The sequence below is a fragment of the Catharus ustulatus genome, chromosome 5 (assembly GCF_009819885.2).
Source record: "Catharus ustulatus isolate bCatUst1 chromosome 5, bCatUst1.pri.v2, whole genome shotgun sequence".
Lineage (NCBI taxonomy): Eukaryota > Metazoa > Chordata > Aves > Passeriformes > Turdidae > Catharus > Catharus ustulatus.
In genome coordinates this window covers 24,105,688-24,125,791 of record NC_046225.1, presented here as the reverse complement: position 1 = coordinate 24,125,791, position 20,104 = coordinate 24,105,688, and the positions used below count along the sequence as shown (strand labels likewise).

At 40.3% G+C, this 20,104-nt stretch overlaps 2 protein-coding genes across 4 annotated transcripts in view; one reads left to right on the top strand and one right to left on the bottom strand.

The window, feature by feature from the left end:
• The window catches only part of AIMP1 (aminoacyl tRNA synthetase complex interacting multifunctional protein 1), a 35,134-nt gene extending 34,042 nt beyond the window's left edge, over window positions 1–1,092 (bottom strand). For all 3 annotated transcript variants that reach the window (XM_033060544.1, XM_033060546.1, XM_033060547.2), the window contains exon 1: window positions 987–1,092. In XM_033060544.1, the coding sequence (XP_032916435.1) occupies window positions 987–988 (2 nt within the window). In that variant the 5' untranslated portion in view covers window positions 989–1,092. The remainder of the gene's footprint in view (window positions 1–986) is intronic.
• Window positions 1,093–1,344: 252 nt separating this feature from the next.
• Window positions 1,345–20,104, top strand: part of TBCK (TBC1 domain containing kinase) — a 102,862-nt gene continuing 84,102 nt past the window's right edge. The window contains exons 1-3 of the mRNA XM_033060395.1: window positions 1,345–1,392; window positions 5,047–5,281; window positions 7,588–7,660. Of these exons, the coding sequence (XP_032916286.1) occupies window positions 5,089–5,281; window positions 7,588–7,660 (266 nt within the window). The 5' untranslated portion in view covers window positions 1,345–1,392; window positions 5,047–5,088. The remainder of the gene's footprint in view (window positions 1,393–5,046; window positions 5,282–7,587; window positions 7,661–20,104) is intronic.

Genomic DNA, 20,104 nt, shown 5'->3' with positions numbered 1-20,104 from the left:
AGTTGTATTGCCTTTATTGTGCCAGCGGCTAAACCCAGCTCAAAACCTCTTATTGAGGAGCCTCAGGTATAGCACCTTTGGAGATATACTGATATATATTGATTTAATACTGATAGATACTCAATATATACAGTGCTCGAGGAATGTTGCATATGCTGGGAGCTGTGGACTTGCAATATAACCCTAAGCTCATTTCCTGTCGATCCAATGCACACATCCCTGCACAGAACACGTGCTGTATGTTAAACCTTGTATCTCAGCTGAGACGGTCCAAATACTGGATATACTCTGTTCTTCACTCAAGGCTACGCAAAGGTATAACGAACGTTATACAGTTAATCAAAAGTAAGGAAGCATCTACATTTCCTTTACTAATAGCAAACCGAGTGGAAACTCCGTGCATGCACTTTCCAGGTTAATACATCTTCCTGCACAGCTTATCACCCTACGCCATTTCCAAACTCATTCCAGTGTCAGGACTGAGTAAAGGACCACACCGCTTTCAGATGAACCTCTTCACGTGCAGCCGCCTCCTGCACGCAAAGCGCGGGATCTGAATTTGCAACGCCGCCCTACAGCTAGAGCGCACGTCTAGCTCTGCCATAAAACCCCTGGTATGAACTGAAGCATGACCATAACGCCGCTTCCTGCGGCTCGCGGTCCTGATCCTGCCCCTCACAAGGACGGCCTCTCTACGACGACCGCCACGGGGCACCCTCGCTGCGCTAGCGGCTCGCAGCAAATTAGCAGGAGCAAATGAGCGGGGCCCCGCCTGGCTGCCACCCACTCCAGGGAGCTCGGCCTGGCCCGGCCCGCAGGGCAGCCTCAGGGCACCCATGGCGCCACTCCGCAGCGGCTGGCGACCGAGCACCGAGGCTCGGCTCGGCTCGGCTCGGCGGGGGCACTGGAGCGCGGAGAGGGGCACCGACAGTGCGGTGAGGGCAGAGTCTGCCCGCCTGGGCCCGCAGCCCCGCCGGGACACTCACATGAACCGAAAGGAGACGCCGCCGCTGCCCGCCCGGGGAAGAAGGACCCGCTCCCGGGGCTGCTGCAGCAAGTGCCTGACATTTGCAAGCAGGCGCCCGGGAAAGCCTCGCTCCGCCCAGCAAGCACAGGGCTTAGGCGCAGTGGCAGAGCACGCACACATACGGGGAAAAGGTGTTAAACTCTCTCTCTCTCTCTCTCTCTCTTTTTATTTTTTTTAATTTGTTAATGTTGGGTTTTTTGGTTTTGTTTTTTAATGACCCGGAAAAAAAGGAAGCTCAGGCACTGCGCGGGTCGTCCCTATGGCCCTACAGTGAGCGGCTGTCCGGGAGGAGTGACGTCACTAGGGGCGGAGCGCGGCGGGGCTGGGCGGGGCTGTGCGCGGCGGGGGTGGCGGCGCTCACGCAGGTATTGCTGGGCCCTTTGCCTTTCCTCTTTCCCGTTCCTTTGCCTTTCCTCTTTCCCGTTCCTTTGCCTACCCCTCCATCCTTATCCTCATCCCGATCTCCTTCCACCATCCCTGTTCCCATCCCTCTCTTCTTCCTCATCCCTATTCCCCCTTCCCCATCTCCCTACTCTTTCCCATCTCCCTACTCCTTCCCCATGCCCTCTCCCACCATCCCCTCCCCGTCCCCCTCCCTTTCCCCAGGGAGTCTCTGGGCAGTGAGTCTGTAGCAGCCTCAGGGATGATCAGGGTCTCCAGCATTTCTATGAGTCATTTAGAGACCCGGGTAAAAGTGATTTATCTTGCGCCAGGTTTAGTTCCTGAACAGACATGTGTATTGGATAAATCAAATATTGACAAAGCCCATTTTAGGTCTTTATTAGGAACACTGATGCAGCAGAATTCAACTTTTCGTCAAAACCTATTCTGCATTTTAATAAACTTTGTGAAATCAATCAGTTTCAGGGTGGTTTTTTTTTTTTGTAAAGTAGTGATGCTAGTTAGAACTGTATATTCTATTTCAGTTATGTTATCAATTTTATGATTACTGTAGTTGCAGCAGGCATATTTTACGACTTAAGAACAAAGTTATTTTGTGAAAGAATTTCTTCCTATGAAATGGCCCACTTTGTTTAACATACTCAGATTTAATGAAAAAATGTAAGAATGGAATGTTTAGGTAGCATGCTCTCCTGAAATTGCTCTCAACTGCTTAAAAAGTCATTTAATAGCAGTACAATTGTGTTTTAATTCAGAAAAGCTGCCTTCACTAGGTAAAGGATATTTACCCCTGGGTACTCTGGAGGCATTTAACTAAGTAGCCTTTTCAAATTACTAGTGGGGCTATTTGCCATTATTTCTGCAGGTGGATGCTTTAGGAATTTATAGATGTGTTTCGCTGGATGGACTCATTCAGGTTTGTCTCTTTGTACGTGCATCATTTGCTTCTGAGAATCAGATTTATTATGTTTTGACTTTTTTTTCCCCTAAGAGCAGAGTTCTAAGTGTCCCTTAACTCAATCACCTTAGCACTGCTGAAGTGAAGAAGTTGTAGATGATGATTCTAGAAAAGGCTGACTTCTAAAGAAAAAAACATTTGTTCTCTGAGAGCAGTAGCTATTCCAAGGACCAAATAAATTGCTTAATAGATGGAGTTCTACTTTGTATTTTATTTCTCATTTTTGGGACATCAAAAAGCTCCTAGTGGAAGATTTCCAAAATAGTGCTAATCTGAATATTGAAACAGGAATTTCTACAGGTCTTTTTTTTTTCTGATTTGTTGAGAATGTTGGTGAGTGTTTTTGTGTACTGTAAAGTTTCTAAGAGGGATTTGGATGATGGTAGGGAGCATAGGGAAGGTTGTTCAGAGGTGGGATGCAACAAATCCAGTTCTGGACTTCTAATCTTTATGCCAGGTATGTTTCACAGATGTGATAGACTGTCTCTCATATATGGAAATAAATGGTGCTTTGGAAACAGTGACTGAGTAATTTTAGATAACGCTAGTAAGATGAGTCTTTGCTTCCTCTTCTATCCTTGCTGTTTGGATTGTCCGAATTGAATTTCCAGAATTCAATCCTAAAATTGAATTTCCATTAACTAGTTCTGGAGTCAGTTTAAAATAACAAACCTTTCTTCTTCTCTTCCTGTTTTTATTTCAAAGTGACAGGGAAATTCTGTAGAATATAATTAATTCCTTCAAATCATAAAATTAATGCATTATGTGTCTTTTCTATATGGTAAAAGTGGGTTTGAGGTGTAAAATTGTGAGCATTGAAGTAAGGTCAATGTGTAGCACTCTCTTGTGTTTATAGTTCTGCTAGACTTTGATGTGGAGTGGAAAATAAACTAAAACCAAACAATTTAAAAAATAGTCAGATAAGTGCTTTTTCAGATGAACTTTTAAAATATTTATAACCATTCTTTTTGAATTTAGAAATGTAAGTTACTAGAGAAATGTGTGAGACTGAGAAACATTTGTTGAAAAACCCCCTTTCATTTAAGCTGTAATATGTGTCCCCTTTCAAAGGAGGTAGAAGGCTTACATTTAGGTTTACTTGTTTTATTTTTGAACTCAATCTCTGGAATTTATGTAAATTGAGAATAAGAAGAGATTAGGGTTTGACTGAGGGTAGCAATTGACAGAACTGGCTGCTTTCTGTCATCAGAGAAAACTTCTTTCATTGCTTTCATAGATTCCCTATAATTAACTCTGTAGTAAGAGAACAGGTTTTATTGCATACTTTTAAAAATTCTTTTTTGATTCCTTTATGTGGGTGACAGGAAAGGTTTTTGTCTTATCTCATGTCTTGCTTTTTGCCTGTCTGGTTTCCAGCCAAAGGAGGTAAGTGATAAGTGTTCAGTGCCTACTTGAACACATTGCAGGTGCTGTAATTTCTCTTTGTAAGCCAAGTGATCTATAGTGCAAGGAGAGTTTAATCACTTAAAATGTTTATTGAATTGATGGTATCTAACAATTCTTTTTATTAAACTTCCTTTCTAAGTGTCAGCTGAATGCAGGTACAATGTATTAGAGAAGTATTATCTAATAATATTTTTCTACAGTAAAAATGAGAACATTTTACCCTTGTAAATATATTGTACATTACATATTTACCTTCTTAGAGACATAATTAATCTTGTTGCTAGGCATAATCTTACTCCCTTCCACTCTGATCATAATAACTTGGTTTTCTTTTATTTTAAAGCAAGCATTAGAAGACCATTGTGCCAAGCAAGATTATAATTGAATCTGTAAACTAAGATTTTTTTCAAAATGTTTAATATATATTTTCTTTTTGATGTTGAGTAGTTTATTTGGCAGACTTGATGTTTTTACAGGAGTGATGTTATTATAAATACACAGTTAAAGGTTTCCAATTGGAACCTGCTGCATGCCAGTAAATCTTTGTGCTTGCTCTCTATTCAATTGATGGCTTTCCAGTGGAAAATTCTAACTGTAATGTGCATTGTTCTCATCCTAAAATAAATCATCTGCAAAAAAGTATGGAATATTCATGGGATATGAAAGTATTGTATCTTTACCAATAAGGCTTTTAATACAAATATAATATAAATATTCCAATAGTCAAAGCTCTTTTGGATTTTCCTTCCTTTTTAAAGTTTGATTCATTAAAGCTATACATTCATATTCAATATTATTATATTTATGAGAATGCAAAAGTGCATATCCCATGTCTGTGTTTCTTCAGGGAAAAAAAAAAACATAAATGAGATCAGTATTTTATGTTTGCTTTGTATCCTAAGTTGGACTGTGTTAGTTGAAACAGATGTCTTTCATAATATCCATTTGTACAGTAAAAACACATTTAGTAAATATGTTTAGTATATAAGGATCTTTGTGCAACCTGTATGGAGTTGCTCTCAGCTGGGATTCACAAATAAATTTAGTAGTATTTTTACTGACAATTTTGTGCTTTGAACTAGGTTGTTCCCTGAAAGAAAACAATTTGATGTCTCAAAATTATTCTGTCTTCTGTTTCTCCTGTGTGACTTCCTGTGGAAAACAAAATCTTAATTGCATACTTAGTAAACAACTAGTAACCTCAGTCTGTATCTTTTGCTGATGAATTTTTACTCTGTGTTCTCTCTTTAAGGAACACGAATTGCTCTGAAGGGCTTAAGATTGTGTGAAAAAGATGTTTCCTTTAAAAGACACTGTGATGGGTGCCTCCACCTTCTTTGCCTCAGCTCTGCCACATGATGTCTGTGGAAGTAATGGGCTTCCTCTAACACCTAACTCCATAAAAATTCTGGGGAGATTTCAAATCCTTAAAACAATCACCCATCCCAGACTTTGCCAGTATGTTGACATTACCAGAGGTAAACATGGTGAGTATCTATTAATTAAGCAAATTTTTTGTATGATTACAGTTTTGGGTTTGGGGTTTTCTTGGTGAAAATAGATTTTAAGGTGACAGCAGAATACTGCCTCAATAGTACCAGAAAGTGGCCAGTTTCCAGTCTTAAAATTACTGAATGCCTTTGCTATGACCAGCAGGCTCTTGTGTTTCTTCTGGGTAGACTCAAAGCAGAGATTAGTTGTCTGTCTTGTGTTACAATAACAGATAAAAGCTAAGAACTTCCTTCTTTTTGTACCTCACTTAAATTCCTGAACTCAATTGCTCTGCTATGTCTTTGTGTAGGATATGCAAATATGTGCATTTTTGATGGAGAACTCCTACACCGGTGTTCTAATCATGTGAACACTTTCACTTGGTGGTGAGGTTTCTTGTGTTTGATTTGCAGCTGGTGTTGTTCTTTCGTGTCCTGCTGCAAGCTTCCTGTATTTGGCTGCAAGCTTCCTGTATTATCTTTTGATTTCTTTAAGATTTCTCTCACGAGTGGTTGCTTTATTCTAGTGCAGGTTTGGAGGTTTTTTCCAGTACCCATTATCACACTTACTGTTAGTTGAAATAAAACTTCAGTTGTTTCTTTCTGCTCTAGATATTCTGTTGCAAGATCAGCAGGACTACAGCACTTAATTTCCACAAAAAGGCTGCAACACCTGTGACAATTTAAGTCATTGCGACCTTTAACTTTTATATCAACAATGTTCTCATACAGAAGTGCATTGTATGTATTTGATTAGCTACAGAGTCTCATTAAGTAGGGCAAGTTATTTTTTTCCTTTTAGAATGCAGTATGATGGAATGTTTGAGATTTTTGCAAAATTATGATACTGTCAACTCCAGATACTGAAGTATTCTGTGGGTCAGGATGTTCTTTGTGTTTTCTTTTGCCCTGAAACATGTAGTTTTTCATTTGCACAGTCAGGAGGTCTAGAAAATTTAATAATTTTCATTTTTTATTTACTACTTGTAACAAAACCTGGGATTTTCTTACAATATTTTTGGGATGAAAGATTAGGAAGTATTAACTAACATAACATTTAATAAATAAAAAAATAGTAAAACATGGCCTTCTTGATTACAAAGAGTAAATTACATGAAGATTTATATGTGTGTATAAAAATGAAGGAAAAATACCTTCTTATAGTTGAAATAACTTGAAGGATAGTAAATAAAATGTCTAAGCATGAAGTCAGGAGAGTGTTCTGTTTTAACAATGGTTAGAATGGCAGCTAATAATTTTGATATAATATGGGAAATTTGGTGGTAAACTTTATCATTTTGGTACTGGCAGAACTTTCCCTGTGTCAGTTCTATGTCTAATGATTTAATATTTGTGGACTTCTGTTTGCAAATGTCAGTTTCTACTCCTGCAGAGAAATAAAAATATAAAAATAAAACTCTCAAATGGATTTTTTTTGGTAAAATTAATCTTTTTAAAAAACTGTGCTAGCATTGTAGAAGGCAATCTAATTTTTTTTTTCTTCCAAAGCAAGCTTAAATGATCTTTTGAATGGAAAAAGGAGAAACAGAGTTGAGTAACAAGCATTCCAGCTATAGTGTGGTGACTTGTGTTCCTCAGTTGTAACGTGAAACAGTCATATTACAAAAATACTTGTAATAATTTAGTTTGATTTGGTTTTGAACGTGAACGCTGACTGCTAGGTTACTGGAAGTAGCAAAGCTTTTTTGGGAGTTTCCTCACATGCCCCTGTAATATTTTATACCTTTGTCTTTTCCTACTACATAGTTGTTTTCAGTGCAACAATAGTTTTGGTTTTCCCTCCATATTCAAAGCCAGCCCATCCGTCTTCAGAACATGTGGGATCCCTACAGTTTCATGTTGGGCAAGAGGTGTTAGGAATGTCCTCGTTGATCCATCAGGACTCCTTTTTCTCAAAGCTGAGCTTACTTTGAGCCTCTTTCATCAACCCAGTCATGTATTTCTGCAAATTTATATATACTTATCTTTGAGACGTTTGTTCTGCAGTCAAATCTGACTGGCATTGGCTGAGGGCTTTGATACTTGTTAGAAGATAACTGATGCATGGGTGGTTGGATTGACAATGCTTTGCATGAGGAAACTGGAAGGATAATTTGCTGTATCTCATAAACAAAAAATAACGGTGTTATCCATAAGCTGTACATCTTTTAATATTTATGTGTTATTTTCTGTACAATGCATGTCAAAATACTTCAACATCTACCAAATAGGTAGAGAAGTCTCTACTCTCAGAGTTTCATTTGGATTCCAGTCCTCTTATAATTTTTCTTTTTTTAAATTAGAGAGACTGGTTGTGGCAGCTGAGCACTGTGAAAAGAGTCTGGAAGATTCGCTACGAGAAAGAAAGCCTGTCAGGTGAGGTGTCAAGCTAACTCAAATCCACTCATCATTATTTCACATATCATCTGTGGCAAAATCCTGGACCATCTTTTAACTTTACTGGTTTATTTAAATTTTACTCTGTTAAAGTTTAACCTGAAAACATTGTTTAGCAGATAAAAATATGCAACAAAAGAGGGAGTGCTCATTTCTGTGAAATTTTGTTACGGAGAGCTTGCTTACAATTGAATTTCACAAATATAAGCTGCACCCTTTTGACTAAAATTTTGGTCTGAACTCAGAAGTGCGAGCCGCGAGAGCCGCAGAGCCTTGGCAACCGTGGAGCCCCACCGACCCTGCCATTTCTTGCACCACCCGCCGCGTCCCCGCCCAGCCTGTGCCTGGGGTCGTGTGATGCTGCAGGCACACCAAGGCCATGTGGCCCTGCCCACTGTGGCTCCACCAGGCTCACAGCCCCTGGCATGGCACCGCGCTCACCCCACGCACACAGCGCAGCTGCGGACACCAGCAGGCCCGGACTCCGCGCTCCCGCCCGCTACTGCACAGCGTCCGGGGCAGGGCACCAGCCTGGCTGGTGAGCAGCAGGGCCCACCCGGTGCTGGGGCCACCCTGACACTGGGTTGGGCCGGCGCAGCGCTTGAGGGGGCTCCACGGCTCGCCAGGAAACTTTCCCACCTGCAGCCCCCGCCACCTCTGACAGCCCGGGGCAGCAGGTCCCCAGCCCGCCCAGCCCCGCTACCCTTGCCCCCCTGGGCCGTACCCTCCCCTCACCTGGGTGAGAGCAGAGCCAGCAGGTTTAATAAAAGTGAGGGATTTTTCTTTGTATTTTTTTTAGTTTTTAGGCTGTGTTTAAAGGCTACCCTGATCTGTGAAAAATGTTTGCAAATTGAGCACCTGCCAGTAAACCCTGCGATTGTGCGATTGTTACTATTTTGTTGCTTTGTTGCACGCGGGTCCTCGCTGCGAAAGAAAGCACAGTTTGTAATCCAGTGTGGCTTATATATGGCCAAAGAACAAAAAGTTGCCAACACCCGGAAGTGTGGCTTATAATCAGGTGCGGCTTGTAATCATGAAATTACTGTACTTTGCAACTCATAAAATACTGTAGTTTTGGGGTTTCCTTTTAAAAATAAAATGAGACCTATTATAGGAGATGAAAGATTCTAAGAATTAATGTGAAGGTTATGTCTGCTAGTTGATGAAATATAGCTTTCACTAGAATGGATAGAATTTGGTGTGTGTTTTGCATTTGTAGAAATTATTAATTTATCATCTAGAAAGTGGACAAGATGTCAAATAATACACCCTGTGTTTGTGTTAGCATTCTGTGAACTAGAACTTGTATGACAGTGTGTTGCAGAGGGATATAGCTTGAGGAATGTTAGGGAAATAACAGCTTCCATTTTTTCTTAAGATAAAGAGGTATTAGATGTAAAGGGTTTTTCATGTGTGATATATGTTACAGTTATTCTCATAGTTTTGTGTCAGCTTCCTCGTTTGCAAAGTTCCAGAAACAGTTAAAGCATCAGAAGCTCTTTACATTCCTTTTTAATTCAGTTCTCATACTGTTCTTTGAGCATGTGTGTCTTGGTGCCACATGAGAAGCAGCCCAGACTGTCTGCTTCCCTCTAGACTGTTTTGGGAAAAGCTTCCATGTAGCTGTTTTAATTTGCTTTGAATTGCTTGATGGAGTATACTTATGCAGATTCTTTGACAAAACTTCCTCAAATAGCAGATGTGGTCGATGTGTGCATTCATTATGCCGTTTTACACTAGCATGTCTTTTGTGGCCTCCAGAAGGGTTTTTAGATATTCTTAGATAGGCTGGTAAGGTATGAAACTTTGGGTTTTGGTGTGCTGAAAGAAGTTTCTTAGTTTGTGATGTTACCTCAACTCTTTGGACTGTGGTTCTGTTAAAAGTAGGTGCACAAAGCCTGGCTTTATTTTTTTCCACGTGTCTTTGAAAGAGTTTTACTGTAGTAAATTTTTCTACTATTTGATCTTTCTTTTAATGAGCCAGTTTGGATTTCTTCTGGAAGTTGTAACACTTGAGGATAATGGTGTCCTGTTTTAAGGGACAGTACTGCCTGAAAAGGAATAAGGTGAGAGTTTTTTCCCAAAATGGATAGTGAAAAATTCCCTCCCTCCCAGTTTACTATAATTTGGAAATTAAGGAACTCTCAGGCAAAAGGTATGGGTTTTGGATTAACTGTTTTTTACTGATATATCTACGAGACAAACAAGAACAACATCAGCTATGAAAAGATCAGTGACAAAACAGAACGAAACTCAGTCTTAGTCCTTTTGTCCGGTCAGGCCACACAGTCCCGGTGGAGCGGGGGGACAGAGTGGCTTTATTTCTCAGTCACGGGAACTGCAGGAGCAGGCAGGCGGCCGCGGCAAGGCCACCCCAGGTGGAAGACGGGTGAAGGGGAAAAAAAAAACCTCCGCTCACCGTTTGCATCCCGGTTCTCAGCGCTGTTCTCAGAAGCAGGAAGCTGTAGCAGTGTCGGAGTGCAGGGCCTGGTCACACCACAGGGCAAGAAAGAAGTTCTCTCCTCCGTGTTAGGGCCGACCATCGTGAGTGGCTCCTCGAAAGGACAAAGCAACTTAGAGCTATTCATCCCCACTCCCTCTTTTGTCTTGAGTAATCAGAAACCAGGTAGTTGCCCGACTGGGTTACTTTGACATGCTAATGGCAAAAATTCTCTCCACTGAGGGAAAGAGTAAAAAACTCCCCCCAATCCCCAACAAATGGCTAAAATATAGCCTGTATGTATATCCACAGTTTTAAGAGACATTAGTGATTCATCTACTGTAAATTACAGCTTTTGCAGTAGTAGCTAAAAGATAAATTGTGCTCGCTTCAAATGAAGTTTCTTGCAAGACTGATGTTTTCCTTTTACTTTTTAATGAAAACAGAATTTTTTATTCCTATGGAGACCCAGAAACTTCCAGAGATAAGATGGGTGGACCAATTCCCAGTTAATGGTTATGTGATCTGTCTATATCAATTACCTTTGGAGGAAATATTTGGCTTTTTTATTAATTCTGATTGCATTGGTCAGTGATAGCATAGCTGGCTACACATCCGGAGCTGATGCGTGTGCTATTGCAATTAATTTTTTTAACTGTTTATGGAATGTGAGAAACTTCTCTTCTGGTTTCTAGATTCATTTTCCTTATGCTTGCCAGTAACCTAAGTCCTTTGCACCTGTACCACAAGCTGATGTAAAATCAGCAGGAAATCTTCTGTTAGGTTAGTGTTGAAATTCAAGACATTGCATTATGTACAGTCTATCTTTCTATACATTTTGGAAAACAGGCCATACAGCTGTTTGGTAGTTATTTGCAGTTAATCTTTGCTGAAGTCATGTATCAGGTGTAGCATACATTCCTTAATCTATGAAATACATTTTTTAAAAAAAGAAATGTAGTAGTGTTCTTTCTTCAATTAACTTCAGACTTTCCCCACTTTTTCTAGTTCTAATAAATCAGTTGCATGTAGGGGCCAAATACTGGAAATTAGAGCTCCAGGTGTTTATCTGCTCTGTTCTATCACAGTGCAGGAAGTCATTTTACTGAGCATACCACAAAACATTTGCTAGAAATTGGAGTTGTGTCATATTCAAGAATTCATTCGTTCACTACCTAACCAATACTGTGTCAGCAGTCCCCAGGAGCTGCAGAGATTGATTGTCATTGCCCTCAAAGTTAACATGCTCAACTTCATTTTCAAAGATTAATGCAAATAAGTGTTTGGTAATTTATGGCCGGGTTAGTTTCTGCTTTGGGTGTTGCATATTTGGGATCCTTGAATAAGTGCCTTCTGCTGTAAGAACTCTTATCAGGTAAATTTCAAGAACTCTCAGAGGGAGGAAATGAGTGTCAGCTTTTCACAATTCTTACCACAGGTAAGCAGGCACTGAAAATTATTACAACTGTCTACTGTTTTTGGGTTTTTTTTTTTAGAGAACAGCTGTGAGGACATAGTAAGTGCAGTTAATACTTATAAAAGTGACATTAATCCAAATTTTCTTTACTGTCATTTTATTGGGCATCACAGTAACAGAAGGGGTGCTCTTTTGGGGCTGTGTGCCACAGGAAATTCAGACTGAAACCATGGATAAGAGGGTATGATAAGGATAGGATTAGAATTTTTGTCATTGATATAGGATAAGAATTTTAAGCATTGATATCCCATTTTTACCAGACTACTGTCCACTGTCTTCTCTGAGAGAGATTGTAGTCTGGGTCATTGTTTCCTGTTTGCATATTCTCAATTTAGTGTCCTGTTTGTTGTGCTCACTGAAAGGATGTATTTAATTTCAGTTTGTAGCAGACACACTAGTGCAAAATCAGCTCCCTGAAGTATGTTCAGGAGTCAGTTAATGGTTTAAAAGGCTGGGATTTTATGTACTGTCGCACAAAAATAGTAAATACCTGATTTAAGCTCACAATGGTTTATTGCTGTTCAGAGATTTGAAAATGTGTCTCAGTCTAACTGGTTTCCTCTGTCTTCCTGCACATAGAATGATTTTTTCCTTGTGAATTAATTGAAAATAAGTCACAAAGAATTGTGACGGGTAGATGTTTTATACTTAACAGTCTCACTAAAGTTGCAATCAAAATTTTAATTTTTCCAAATTGCTAGTTGTTAGTGTTACTACCAAAGACCAGAATGTAGGATGTACATTTATCTTTAAGATTCTCCATCTTTTAAACACATTTCCAACTACTCCTTTGAGATACCTTTTCCAGACAGTGTTAAAGGGGTTATTTTCTCTGCTCCTGTGCTGTTATAAAAGGAGTTGTGAGCATTTCCTTTTCTGTCATGCTTCAAGTGTGTTTTTTCTTTGAAGAAGTTGGTCTGCACTTGTATTCATAACAATAAAAATGCCAGCAAATACTGACATTCAGCAGACTTTTGGCACCTACGGCACAGTTTCTGGATTGGTCTTCAATTTGTGGCTTGGACAGTCTAAGTCCATTCCTTTCTTCAATAAAATATTGTCATATGTTTTGAAAGTCATGGTATTGAAATATTACTAGTGAACCATCAGCTACAAGATACAGTTTGTTATACATGGAACACTTGATGGGAAGCAGACTGTGTCTGCAGCTGTTTACTAGTTTGGAGAAAACATGCTCTGATGGATTTGGATAAGTACATTTTATTTGGCTACATTAAACAGTTGTCTGTTCACTTATTGGACTAGAATTCTTCATGCCATCATTGCTGTTAGTGTGCTTTCGGCAAACTTGAAATGAGACTGTGGTACAGAAGTTATTAGATGGGGAGGAAAACAATTTTTGAGTAGCCATGCATTCTTCAGAAATATTTGTGAAACAGGTGCAAGTCATCAAAAGGCCAAAGGTTTTATATGATTTGACTGGAAGAGCTGGATATGAGCAGAGCTTCATAGGCTGAGTGTATTCTGCTTTGAATCAAGTCTGTGTTGGAATTTCACGTGAGAAATCTATATATCACAATAAGGCTGAATTTGGCAAGGCTAAATTTCATAATAGTAAAATGAAGTAACATTAATAAACAAACTTAAAGGGCTTTTTTTCCCTGAGCATGTGTGAAGTTCTGTAATTTGGGCATTTAGTGTCTATAGACTTTTCCTTTACTTTCTTGATAATACTTTACTTGCAAAGGTATGATGAAAGATTATATGTTAGTCTGGACTGGTTTATATATTGTCCAATTACACTTTTCTTCATATAGAAGTACTAGTTTATTTCTGTAAGTAATTTTTAGCCTGCAAATCTTCCTGTAGCATTCCTTTTAGCATAGGTTGTCTGCTGTGATTGCCTTTACTCTCACAAGAAAACAATTGTTTATAATGGAAAAGATGTGCAGCTTGAATGAGGCATTAGAAGTGAACATTGTTGCTCGAGATGTTTGAGTGATCTTTTTAGGTATGGAACCAAATTCTTTACTTACATAGTTGGCTGCACTGTTTGACGGCAACACAAAGACATTTCAGAACACATATGTGTTTCCTCCTTATATATATGAAACATAACAGTGAGTGCATGCTTGTTTCTTATCTTCTCTTCCAGGAAAAAAAAAAAGAGAAGAATCTTACTCTTTGAGATTATGATAGTATCTGCCTCTTGCTATTAAAATGTGGATATCATAGCTATCTGTAATTGTCCTGGTTTCAACTAGGGTAGAGTTGTTTTTTTTCCTTTCAGTAGCTGTTACAATGCCATGTTTTGGATTTAGAATGAGAATGGTGTTGATAATATGCTGATGTTTTAGGTTTTTGCTAAGTCATGTTTATCCTGAGTTAAGGACATTTTTCCTTGGCTCATGCTGTGCTAGTGAGGAGGTACACAAAAGAAATTGGGAGGGAGCAGAGCTGGGACAGGTGACTCAAAGTGACCAGTGGGAGGATATTCCAGACCACATCACGCCCATCATCAACTGCATCAGCTGGGGGGAGTTACGTGGAAGGGCAGCCCAGCCTGAGTCCAGAAAGGTCTGGCATCGGTCAGTGGGTGGTGAGCAATTGCATTTTGCATCACTGGTTTTTCCCATTTTATTACCATTTGCCATTATTACTGTATTTTACTTTATTGTCAGTTACGACACTAATCCTATCTCAATCTACAAGTTTTACTTTGATTCTACTTCTCAGTCCACTGAGGTGGGAGAAGAGAGGAGGTTTGAGTGAGTGGCTGCATGATGCTTAATTTCCAACTGGGCTTAGACAATATGAAGTCTGTGGATGGTGAAAAAGTATGTGATTGTTTCAACCTTTTGTTTAACTGTACTTTTTCTGTAGTTCCTTGTAGACACTTCATATAGATTTCCGTACTAAAAGCAGTATTAAAGATATTGGACAGAAGATGAGTTATGCTGAGTTAATTGAGAACAAAAGTACTGGAGAGTTTTGAGTCTACAGTTTCTAGTGAAAGAGGATGTTGGGTTTCAAACAGACAAAACACCATCCACAGCGGGAGGGTGGCTTCATCCCGCAAAGATATTTCTGCAAGGAATTGTGTAAGGATCATGTTAAAATTCCATTCTGCATTAATGAACAAATTACTACTAATGAGGTAATGGCTGAAAACCCGAATGTCAAATTTGTACTGTGCAAATCTTAGGGGATTTAAAGCACATCAGTAATCCTAACGTTGATTAGGATGATAGTTGTGCTTAGCATAAAAATTACTGTAGACTGTGAGAACAAGATGTGGTTAGTATATGGTTATTCTAACAAAATGCAGTGTTTGACACTTCATCTGTGGTTCATCTTCCTGCTTCTTGAAAGGAAAAAAAAAGGAAGAGTGAGGACTTGTTAAACTTGCTTTTTAGTGTGTCCTTCTAGAAAGGGATTTTATTTTCTTAAATGCAGGTTCTTGCTTTTGGACTACTGAGCAATGTCTTCAAGGGAGCATTTGTCACTACTTAGGGATCAGACAACTGGTTTATTTAAATACATTGATAGGCTTGCAAATATCTTTAATGTCATTGTGGTTTGACATTTGTTTCTTCTGTGCATTCTCTTGTTGGGTATATAACTAAATAGGTACCAGAGCATTAGATATTGTTGTGATGGGAGTGTTAAAAAGGCTGGCAGACCAGGCTAGTTTTAATGTTTCATTTGTTTATTAGCATTATACATCTTGCTGAAGGTTAGCTCGTGCGTGTTGTTATTCATCACTCTGTACACGGGACTGATACTTACTGTAAATTTGCTGTGAGTATCCAGTACCGTGGAGCTGGTGCTGCAGTCAACAGTGGCAACTGTGGCTCTTGGTGGTTCTTAGAAATCAAGGTGGTAAAGCTCAAGAGCTCTTCAAGTGAAGCATAAGCCAGTCTTTCTTCTACTGTTATCTAATGCCTGATATTTGTATGTAATCAGCACTATCCAACCCTTGAAAAGTGTGATTTCTTGTACTTCTAGTAGTGCTTATTTTATGTTTTGCCAGTCATCCTTCCTATTTGGGAGTATGTCCTGCATATTTAGAGTTGGTTCTGCTTCTCTTGCCCTTTAGTCTTGCAAATTATGGTGTATGGATTTCTCCTACATGCAACTGCAGCTCTCTCTTTTTTCCCCCTTTGGTGATCACATTTCTCTTATCACTTTCAAGAAAATTTAGTATTAATTGTATGGCGATTGACAAATTCCTAATTTATAGTCACAGGCATCTACTTTGTCTTCACAGAAGTTTATGGTTACCTCTCCAGATAGGTGTTTCCTGCCTGTTGTGATGATGTGTACTGTTTTATAGATCAAAGTGATGTACTTCCTGGCAGCTTTTGCAAGATTTGTTGTTACCTATGAAATTCCTAGCACCACCACTGCTTATTGGCCTAGTTGTAAAATCCCTTTGATCACTTGAATTTGCAGGCTGTTGTTCTCTTGAAACTTCCCGTTCTGTTTCACTTTTTAACAGTGTCTGTATCACTGATACAGGGATCCAGATTTTTTGAGTTATACAGTAAAACATACCTAGGTGGGCTTTTCACCTTAGCTATTTAGATGTATTTATTTTTGAATATGTTATGGACAAGTTATTTGTTAAAGTAACGCTAATTACAACATCTAATTTACATAGAGTGCCTGTCTTTGAAAGATCTGTGCAGTATTGCAAGATTTGTTCATAGCTTTAAAAGTTCTGTTGAACGTTTTTTAAATGGGGGAGAAGGGGTTTAATTAGGAGAGTGGCTTGTTAATCATGCTTTATACTCAGAGAGATGCCTGCAGAAATTAATTTTTAAAAACCAATCCTGTCTGACTGCAAAGACAGCATTATTTATTGATAGCAAGTAATGATTTCTAGAGCTGTCAGTTCAGTTTATACTGCCACACAGCTGCAACAATGTTCACTGCATGAATAATTACCCTTCATTTTCTGCTTTTCTTTTAACATTTTTCATTGATCAGATTTTTCTGATCCACTTAGGGCACCACAGTAAGAAGGAGGCAATCTGTCTCCTTGTATGAGGTTGGGGACCCATCACTTCTCTTGCAGTGTGGAGGAGAAAGTCAGTATGGCTGGCATTAAGTAAAACTCTATCCTCATGCCATAGATATAGATCTTCCTTAAAAATAAAGTAAAATATGCAGTTGTACATTAGAGCCCCAAATGGGAGAAAGCACTCCTATGATCTTAAAATGTCAAATCAATACCTTGCGCTCAGTTGCAGCAGGGAGAATTGGTGGACTACCAATCACAATATATGGCCTTTTAGAGGTGCATGCATTTGTTCAGAGGACTCCAAAAGAAAGCAAGAGATTTTTGGAGATATGACTTCAATTGATCTTAATTCTACTACTTTTTATGAGGTCACTCTTTTTGGAGAAGGAGAGGAGAATGTGAGATGTGTTGTTTCCTTCAATGAAATTTTGGCCCTGGGACATATGGTACATGTATATAATGCTATTGAAGCTACTTCTTTATTGTATATTTTGAGGTAATTGTCTTGTTTTTCCCCCTGTTAAGTCTTGTTCTTTTATTGTTACCTGTGCATCTAGTTCTGTTATGTTACTCAGAGTATATAGTTGGAGGTAAGAGTGCCGAGTCTGGTCGGGTTTTAAACCAGACCTACTTTACTATTGAAATAATTTATTTCATTGCACTTTTTGGTCCAGTGTAAAGTATTGCTACTGCATGTTTTACATATGAGCCAGCTGAGGCTAAGACGCAAAAAAAAAACTCTTTGGAAGGTATTCAGGGGCAAGATCAAAAACTGGGAATGTGAATTGTCTTTCCTGTTCTGTGCATTAAACAGGATGGCACAAGAAATTTCATTAAAATAGCGCTTTATAAGGTGTACAGTAAATTCACGAATACAAGCCGCACTGAGTATAAGCCACATCTCTGGGTGTTGGCAAATATTTCGGTTTTTGTCCATAGATAAGCCGCACCCGAATATAAGCCGCTCTGTCGTTCGCAGCGAGGACCCGCGTGCAATTAGTAACAGAACTGCGGGAGGGCGGGGTTTACTGGCTCAGCTAAGGCTGTGCAGGCTCGGCCCGCTAGGGGCCGCTGATGGGGCCAGGTGGCCCAGCCCGGTGCTGCCGCTCGGGGCCGGCCGCCGCTGCCACTGGGCTCGGTCACCCCGGGTCGGCGCTGCCCCGCGGTGGCAGGCAGGGACGGAGCTTCCCCCGCTCCTACGGCAGCGGCGGCGGGCGGGGACGGAGCTTTCCCCGCGCCCATGGCGCCAGCAGCGGGCAGGGACGGAGCTTTCCCGCGCCCGTGGCGCCGGCGGCGGGCGCGGACAAAGCACCCCGCCTCCTCCCCGGACCGCGGCAATGGCTGCGCGGGGCTCCCGTCGGCTCCCCGGGCCGCGGCAATGGCGGCGCGCACTTCCCCCCCCCCCCCCCCGGGCTGCGGCAATGGCTGTGCGGGGCTCCCGTCGGCTCCCGGAGCTGCGGCAACAGCGGCGCCCCCCCCTCGTCGGCTCCCCGGGCCGCGGCAATGGTGGCGCCCCCCCCCCCCCCCCCCCCCCGGGCTGCGGCAGAGGAGGGAAGAAGAGAGCTCTCCCGCCTCTCTCCCCGCCCCCCGTGCTGCCTACAGGGAGCCAGGGCAACACAGTAACACTGTAACAATCGCGGAATGCCGGCTTTTACTGACAGGTGCTTGGCTCGGCACTCTGGCTGGCACGTCTGGGGTTGTAAATGTCAGAAAATTATTCACATATTAACCGCCCCCGACTATTAGCCGCACTTCTGGGTTTCCACCAAAATTTTTGTCAAATTGCTGCGGCTTGTATTCGTGAAATTACTGTACTTGCTTTTCAAAACTACTTTTTTCATTTACTCTCCTATTTTTTGGCATGGATACTGGATGTCCAGAAGGAATTAAGGTGCAATGTTGGAAAATTTTTGGTTTATGACTTAAATCATTCAAAGTGTTAATGATCTGAACAATCACCTGTCTGATAAAAAGTGTTGTATTCAATCTGCTTTATATATAAAGTTGTTCTTTATCTGTGCTTTCACCTATTGTTTTATGGACTTTTATCATACATTACAAGTTGAGACCTTCATAAAAGTGCAACATCATCTGTGTTGCTTTTAAAGTCATGCTTGCAGCTTAGAACTTTAGAAAAGGAATGAAAGGACTTTTTGAGTTTCCTCAGGTGAACAATGAACTTCATGAAGATATCCTGTGTGAAATAACCTTGTGCAGGAGTTGGAGACTTCTGAGGATTCTGTCTATAAAATTCTTTTTTTGTGTGTGTATTTTCTCTGTTTGTTGCATTCCTTTCCAGTTCATTTCATTCTGGTAATGTGAATGTATTTCCAAGTAAATTGGCGGTGTTTACAATCTTGGTCCCCAGTGCCATTTTTTAATCAAACACATAATAAAGTGCTAAATAAACCATTCCCACCTGCATGAAACTCTTTATGTTCTGTATAGGGTATTTTGTAATTTATTTACCCAGGAAGACCCAATTTATCTGCACATCTGTTTTTCAACCCAGTTCTGCTTTTTATCCAGTTTTCCAGCTGGTTGATTGAGGAATAAGGAGGTCAGGTGGCTTTCTTGAGGTCAGCATAGTGATTGTCTCAGCTGGGATTACACCCAAACTTTATCCTTTGCCGAACCACTTGGCCACACCACTTCTGACCAGTCTGACCACATTCTTGGCAGTAATGGAACTAACTGCAAATGTCATTTTCTTTGTTTTATAGTTTTGCGTGTATTGAAATATTGTCACTTTTATGAGTTCAGAAACATTACATCTGTTCACAACCTGGTTCCCTTTTACTTTGAGCAGGCACAAGATTTTTGTGATTTATCTCTTTCCTGGATTCCAAATGTGTATTAGTTTCACAAGTTTGGGGATAGTGATTGATGGTGTTGCTGGTTTATGTTGCTCTGGCGTGCTTCCTCAGGGGAGATCCTGTCTGACACTGCTTTGGAAGAGTAACCCATGTTTTTGCTCCTGTGTATCAGTGCTATAAGCTTCGTAAGACTCCTGCTTGTTGTGGTTCTCTTCCTTTAGAGTTTACTTTTTACGGGAATATTACAATGTTAGAACAAGATGCACAGATTTAATAAATTACTTACACTGCAATGCATGTTTAAGTATGTATCTGTGAACTGTAAGCCTGAGGAAAGAGAAACTCAGAAACATGGTATCATCAGAATAATCTTACTCTCTTTGATCTTGCTCTGCCTTCCTAAGAGAAGTTAAAATTATTCTGATTCCAGTTTTTATTGTTTTCCAATTTTCTTAAGTTGCCCTTCACTGAAGAAACGTGACTTAGCATTAATCCACCTATGCATCTCTAGTACCTACAAAATTACTGGACTCTCTGCAGTTAAATGATGAGTAGATGACGAGGAGGCTTGGTTTTGTGGTACCAGTCCTGCTTTGTTTTTAGATTCTGGTGGGGTCTCTGTTCACTTCACATGATGTAGCATTCAAAATAGGCCGTTAAGTACCAAATGCACTGTCAGTGCTTCCCAGGCACAGTTTTTTTC